The sequence below is a fragment of the Lathamus discolor genome, chromosome Z, assembly GCF_037157495.1.
Source record: "Lathamus discolor isolate bLatDis1 chromosome Z, bLatDis1.hap1, whole genome shotgun sequence".
Taxonomy (NCBI): Eukaryota; Metazoa; Chordata; class Aves; order Psittaciformes; family Psittacidae; genus Lathamus; species Lathamus discolor.
The window spans coordinates 82350749-82358153 of NC_088909.1; the positions used below are offsets into that span (position 1 = coordinate 82350749).

Consider the following 7405-nt stretch of genomic DNA (forward strand, 5'->3'; position numbering starts at 1 on the left):
ATCCTATACCTGTGTTTTCAAAATTATCAATGACATTTATTGACTCTGATTGCAGACTTCTTCACTAGTTCTTGGCATAATGAAAGATGATTATGGAGGTGGTGGTGGTGAAATACTAAAAGCAATGTGTTGCTTGCCTAGGTATGAAAATGGGAATGATTTGCAGGGCTGCATTTGAAAAATAAAACTGGAACAATGAAGCATAGCTGTCTATGGAAACAAAAGCTTAAAGCTTAAAGAATATAGGTGCTGATAATATTCAGATAAATGCTGGAGGCTGTTTTCCTGGGTTTGAAAGCTGATGCAAAACCAATTTCAGCAATGCAGTCAGTATATTGGGTGTTCTATTGGTTTAATTTTTGAGACTCTCTTGATAGCCATGAGGTGGCTGACACAATGGAAGCATTTTTTTTTCCTTTGGTTTGATTATGATGGGTCTTTATAGTGGGTCTAATCAGGAGCAGGGGTTACCTTTTCATGTAGGTCTAATTTAGAGTTTCTAGGTGGTTAACCTGAAGAATGCCATCCCAGACAGTTGATGAACACTAAAGTGCTGCTCACAGCAAACAACCCCCTTCAAATCAGATTTTGCCATCTACTTTTGGCCTTTTCAGTTTATCTTCAGCCAGCTTGGCTGATCTCTTTCTCTTTCTTCTTCAGCTTCTCTGTTCCCTCCCAGTACCCAAAGCCCAAACTCAGTGCTGTGACAAAGAGTGGGTTGCATGTTCTCCACAGCATTCAGATATTTTCTTCATGGCCCTCCGTGTGAAGTCCACCTTCCCCCTTTCTTTCTTGAGAGCTGTGTACTCATAGGCCTTCAGCTTGCTGTAATAGTCTGAGAATTTGTTGTAGAGAATAGAGATGGGCATGCCATTCAAGATTATTCCAAACGCAATGCAGAGGAAAGCAAACAGGCGGCCAAGGTGAGTTTCTGGACACATGTCTCCATATCCCACTGTAGAGATGCTGACCTATGGGCAAACCAACATTCAGCTTATTAGCTGAGAACACGTACAATTCGGGGATCAGGGGCAATTTTACAGTTAGTGTTTTTAGACTTTGTATCATAAATCTGAAATACTCTGCTGACTTTTTTTCTGTACTATCCATTTTATGCAAAAATCCCTAGTATAAATAATAATTCCTGTTATGCAATAAAGAAAGACAACAGTGCAGTTTGACACGATCCAGCGGTATTTTCAAAAGCTTTGTCTGGCAGAAGGAATTACCAAACAATTTCCACACCAGCCTGCTCAGTAAGTGGGTTTTCTTGGCTGTGGTGAGCGGATGAGAGAGATGGCTTCCTGACCGTGCAAATCCAGTGATAACGACAGCCCTGCTCCCTCATCATGTTGCTTGGAACAGATGCCCTGTGTCTAAATCCAGTGTGCTTATAAAACCTGATATTTTGTGGCTTATTCTGTGAGTAGTATTTTATGTATTACCTTTGTTTGTCATACTTATTTTAGGAACTAATGAAAAAACACATGAGAACCTTTAGCTAATTGTGAAATATATTTTTATAATGTTATATATTATTCTATAAGAAGTGACCCAGGACTTTGAAGTTTCTAGGTAAAATCCCCTTTAATTGTTACATACCTTTAAGGAGCTGAGGAAATACCAAAGATCTTTCTCTGTTGCCTGGAAGTTTTTGCTCACAGTGTATTCTCGCAACATATATATTTATAGAGTTAAATTGTTTTATCTTCCTGGTCGGCTGTGTGTCAGAGGTTGCAAGAGTAAGGTGTATGTGTGCCTTCAGTAGGGAATATTTCTGTTTTATTCTGGTTTAGCTCAGAGGTACACAGGTGGTTTTTGGGTTTTGGGGTTTTTTTTTCTGAATTCCTCTTTGAAGAAGTGTTTGGGGTTCTTTAAGATTTTTTTTTTTTTTGTGGGGACTGATGGTATTTAGTATACGCACTTTATATGAATCTGTACATTTTGCCATCACATTGTTTCACAAATTTTTTTTTTTCGCAGCCATCAGCATTTTCTCTTTTTAGACTATGAATGTATGAAGGAACTATGTTTTATATGGACCCAGTACTATGCTAAGTAATGTAATACTTTCTTTGTAAAATTCAGTTTCAAAATTTCATGGATGTTTGCATATGGGGATGCTACCTATGAATTATGTACTCCCAAACAGTCAGCCTGTTTCTAACTCCTGGTAACAGTAACTCCTAATTTATACCCTTCCTCTGCACGCATCTTGATTGTTTATAATTTTCACATTTAGGAAATATAACTTATGTTTCTCAGGTAAAACTTGCAGGCTCCTGCCATCTGGCACTTCCTAGTCTGTGCAAGGGACCTTTTCAGCCAATGATTTTTTTTTTTATTATTTTTTGTTTGTTTGTTTTTTGGGTTTTTGTTTTTTTTTTTTTTGTTTTCCACAGTATCTCAACACACTGTGTGTATCTGTGAAACCTTTGGCAGAAATAAAAGGCAGTAGGACTTTCACTGTAACACCCTTCTGGCTTAAGCACTGAAATAAGTCTTTGGAAGGTCACAGAGTGTAGCCTGCCATCCTCTAACATGCTAAATAAAATGTTATTTCAAATGAAGAAAGCATTAGGGTACATGAGACAACACAGGGTAAGCACATTTGTAGGATGCACCTGGTGCTTCCTGTGGAATAAAAAGGATTAGTCACTTGGTTTAATGGAAATTAAGTCACTGGATTTGAATGATAATACAGGATAAATATCTCCAAAAATAAATACTGAGATGAAGGCAAGATGTTTATCTCTACCAGTCAGGACAAAACCATTACCACGTGATAAGGTTCTGTTTCACTGGCATAGTCTTCTACATCTTCTTGTGACAGTTTTGGAGGGATACTTCTCCTGTGTGTGTGAGACCATGAGCACTGTTGAACTTGAATGTTAATGAAATTTGAGTGATCTGGGTATTGATTTTCACTCTTAAAGAATGAATAAGCTTTAAAAGGAGTCTTATGCCTTGGAATAACAATGTGCATGTTACAGCTCTCTTTTGAAGACATTTGCTAACCTAATAGGCCTTTTTCACATCGTTATAGTCATGTAGGTCTCTTAGGAGTATTTAAATCATTATGGTGTCACCAGCTTGCAGAGATGAGCCTTAGAGATTTTGCTTATATCCTGCATGTTCCGAAAACAAAGTATAATGCTAATATCCTTATTTGAGTAATGTATGAAGCAAGAATTTTTCATAATCTGTGTATATCACTTAAAGATGACCTGTGAAGGTCACATTACAGGACCCTTTCCTTTATTCACTGGTATTTTCCTCCTTCACATGCCCCAGTTTAAAGGATATTCATCACACAGTCATATGCATGTATATATATGAATGTCTGTGGGTGTCTGTAGGGCCAGTTTTTCTGCATGTGCTGAATCACTAAAATATATGCCACACTTGGGTGGCATGGTTTAGTGTGAGGTGTCCCTGCCCGTGGCAGGGGGGTTGGAACTAGATGATCTTAATGTCCTTTCCAACCCTAACTATTCCATGATTCTATATGTATGGGAAACCACCACATCACATCAGCCATCACTGAACCAGAAGTGCAGGCCATGGGCTCCTGGGGCTGCAGGCCAGGATAAGTGGCTTTGGATGGGGTAGGGTCAATGTCCTGTGGGCCCCATACACAGCTCAGTACATCCAATTCCTGTGCTGATCAACTAGCATGAAGAGATCTTCTGACTCCCTTCCAGTCCGTTTGCATGGGCGTCCTTCCCCTGGGAGCAACTGGAACATAGCCAGCCCCATAGCCAGAACCAGAGGTCAGAAGTGCTCTTGGGGGCCCTGCCATAAACATGGATTATGGAGGCCCTCATCAGCTGCTGCAAAACAAAATGTACGTGATGACAGACTAGAACAAGCCTTAGAGTTATGGACAGCCAAGATACGGGCCTTTTGCCTTCTCTCAGCACCTGCAGTGTCCAGCCGCACTCTGATTTAATCCAGACTGCCATAGACACATCTTCTGCAATATAACAGAGCTGTTGTTTTCCAGCTCTGAGATGTTGCAGGCAGCAGCATAGGCAGGGATCAGTGTCCCCCTCTCCCCAGTGCGCTTGGTAAAACCACCCCTCTTCCTGCCAAAACATTGCTGTAAAAATGAGAACTGTGAAACTGCCATGCTTGTGCATGAAGATTATCTGCTAAGCATTCACTTACAGCCTACAACTCCCTCTCCATCATCTGCTAGCCTTGATAAACCTAAAAGTGTTTCTTTTGTCTTCACAGCTCACTTTGAAGAGTATAATTATAATTTTTATCTCACAATAGTTCGAGAAATACTGGTTAGCCTCCTATAAGTGAATATATGCCTATCTTCGGGTGTTAATGCAATCCAGGTCTAGGGTTGAACTGCTTTCCAAACCCTTTATGAATTAAAACCTTTATGAAACACTTTATGAGGTGAATTCCAGGTTTGGGGTGCTGGAACAGTCCTTTCAGGACATTGCTAGAGCCAGGAGGCATTTACAGCAGGTGGAGGACATTAAACTCTCACATCTTTGTGTTCCTGGCTGAATCTTCATGCCCCTGTGTGCTAGGTTCAGCTATAGCAATCATTTTTCTCCTTCTTAGTAGCTGGTACAGTGCTGCGTTTTTGACTTTTAGCCTGAAAACAACGCTGATAACACCAGTGTGAACGCAACAGCCTGGAAAATGCTGCCTCAAAATCACCCCTCCGCATAACACAGTATAGTAAACACCAGTGATGGTTCAGACCCCTCAAGGAGATGTGCCCAAATGCCTCAGAGCACTAACCCAGTGGCAGTTTCTAGACAGTCATTCTGTCTTTATCGCTGAGGCTTGTCAGCTGAAACTCAGGCAGTTACCCTCACTACAAGTGCTTGGGATGGGACTAAAATTACACTCTTTCTAGCAGAGGTTGCAAAAAAAGATTCAATGTGACATTAACCAGCTCTCAGTACTGACTGATGTGGGATTCAAACCACTGACACAGATGTATAAGGCAGTTTATCCCATTACGAATTACTTGAGCCATTCTGCTTCTGTTTGTATTTATTCTTCTGTAAGTCTGGCACAGTATATATAACCTCCAGTGTTTTGTCTGTCAGCAGATATGTGCCTTAGATGTGCTACCTAAAGGGGAGAACACAGTCTCTTATATAAAACAACTGTTGGTCCTAATACGTTTTTGAAGGCCAGAGCTCTGGGACACCTTTGCCTTTGCAAGTTTCAGTTACCAGACTATAGTTAATAACCCATGTCTTCTCATCTTGCAGTTGTATAATGGGCCACAGTAGAGCTCCAAAAAGAGCAAGAATGAAAATCCTGCGTCTACCTGCAATCATTAGTCCAATGCATGCTTTTATTTTTTTTTTCTTTTTTTAATTTGGCAACAATGACAATGGGATTAAATGCACTTCTTTAAAAGTGCAAGTACTGTCTGCATTTGATTGGATGGGAATTTCAACACTGTCTGCCTGATTAAGCCTCGATTTAAGCTTACACCAGAGGTAAATGAGTGCAAGTGTGTGTGTGTGTGTGAGTGAGTGCGTATGTCCTTAAGCTTGGAATTCAGAACAGATGTTCACTGATCTGAGCCTGCTGTTTTCAAGACTGTCAGTGACTCTAGCAAGAAAGGAAAGGGGAAGGGAGGGAGGGTCTCTGCCTACCCAGCAAGGTAAGATGTGTTTACTTACGGCAGCCCACCACCAAGCATGGGGGATACTGGTGAAGTTGGTACTGGAGACATCGTGCTCTACTGTGTAGACCATGGCAGAGAAGGCGAAGATGCCCATGGCAATGAAGAGCAAAAGGCAGCCCACCTGCTGGTAGCACTGGCGCAAGGTAAAGCCGAAGGCACGCAGCCCTGTGGAGTGGCGGGCCAGCTTGAGGATGCGGAAGATGCGCATGAGACGCATGATGCGAAGCACTTGTCCCACCTTGCCAACCCGTCCCACTTTCTCGATATCGTGCTCGTGCTGAGAGCCCCGACCTCGGGGCTGGTCATCATCAGCAAAGCATTCAAGCAGCAGCTGCAGGTAGAGGGGCAGGATGGCGATCAGGTCTACTGCATTGAGAGCACTGCTGGCAAAGCGGCGCAGGTCTGGGGTAGAGACCAAGCGCAGCAGGTACTCCAGTGTAAAGAATGCTATGCACAGGGTCTCAATGTGCTCCAAGACAGGCCGGTTCTCCCCGCTCTTACGGTCTACCTGCTGCATCTCCTCCACTGTGTTGAGTGCCAGGGCCACCACAGAGATGAGCACAAAGAAGCTGGAGGCCACTGCCATCACCTTGGCAGTGACAGAGGAGAAGGGCTTCTCCATGAGGTTCCAGAGGCGCCAGCGCTGAGGACCATAGTAGCGCATGTGGCGGAAGAGCTGCTCATTCTCCTGAACCTCTGCCTGTGAGCGCAGCTCACGCTGGACCTTCAGCTGCTCACTCAGCTCATCACGGCGCTCCTCAAAGCAGATTCGGCAACAGCGAGGTGTGTATTTGAGCCGCACGCCCCAGTAGCTCAGCTCCTCCAGGAAGCTACGGGGGCACAGCTCATCCCGCACACGCAGCACCCCTGAGGCGTAGAAGTTGTACACCAGCTGAAAGACAGCTGGGTCCCGGTCAAAGAAATACTCATCTACCTGGGCAGTGTAGTCATCACATAGGCCCAGCTGGCAGCGGCGGTCAGTGGATGTAGCCAGGCGGCCCAAGCGGGTCTTTGGATAAACGGCCACTGCCTGGTAGGTGAGGTGGTAGCATTGGCCACCGACATTGATGTTCAGCACAGATGAAGTGGAAGCTGGGGCTCTGAAAGAAGGGGCAGGAGAGCAAGGTATGGATGATGAGGGCTTGTTTTCTCTCTCAAATGGTTCTTCACTTGGCCATTTCCCATGTTCTTTCTCTTCCTCTTCCTCATCTTCATCGTCCACGTAATAGCTGTAATTTCCCTCAGGTCCCAGGAGCAGTAGGTGCTGGGAGTTCAATGGAGCAGTAGCAGAAAAGCCACTTTGCCAGTCTACATGCATGCCTTCATTGTCCTTCCCCTTGTTGGGCTGTGGGAGGACATTTGGTGCTTCCCTCTCTCTGCCCGTATGTTTTAGAAAAGGAAACTGTCGCCGCATGTTAAACTGCAACATATTATTTTTCCTTGCTCTTGTCCCTTCTTTGCATTCACCTGATCAAGGAACTAGAACCAGTCCTTTCTAACACTACAAAGGATGACAATTCTGTTTTCTTCTTTCTTTATCTCAGTATTATCGCGCACAGCAGTGTTTCTGCATTTTCTTCCATGCCAGCCAACATGCCAGTTGTTGTTAAAGCTCCGTGTGGGAAATAGACTCATGAAGACTGCAGTTGACCGTTTTAATCTTGCTGACAGTGAAGATCTGAGTGCTTAGAGAAGGGGATTTAAGGGCTATTATCCTGTTCCAGCCTCATC

At 43.6% G+C, this 7405-nt stretch overlaps 1 protein-coding gene across 1 annotated transcript; it reads right to left on the minus strand.

The window, feature by feature from the left end:
* Nucleotides 1-695: 695 nt before the first annotated feature.
* KCNV2 (potassium voltage-gated channel modifier subfamily V member 2) lies at nucleotides 696-7103 on the minus strand. The gene is made up of 2 exons (XM_065663309.1): nucleotides 5670-7103; nucleotides 696-971 (listed from the first exon to the last, which is right to left on the minus strand). The coding sequence occupies exons 1-2, from the start codon at nucleotides 7101-7103 to the stop codon at nucleotides 696-698; spliced, it is 1710 nt and encodes a 569-aa protein (XP_065519381.1).
* Between the last annotated feature and the right edge of the window lie 302 nt (nucleotides 7104-7405).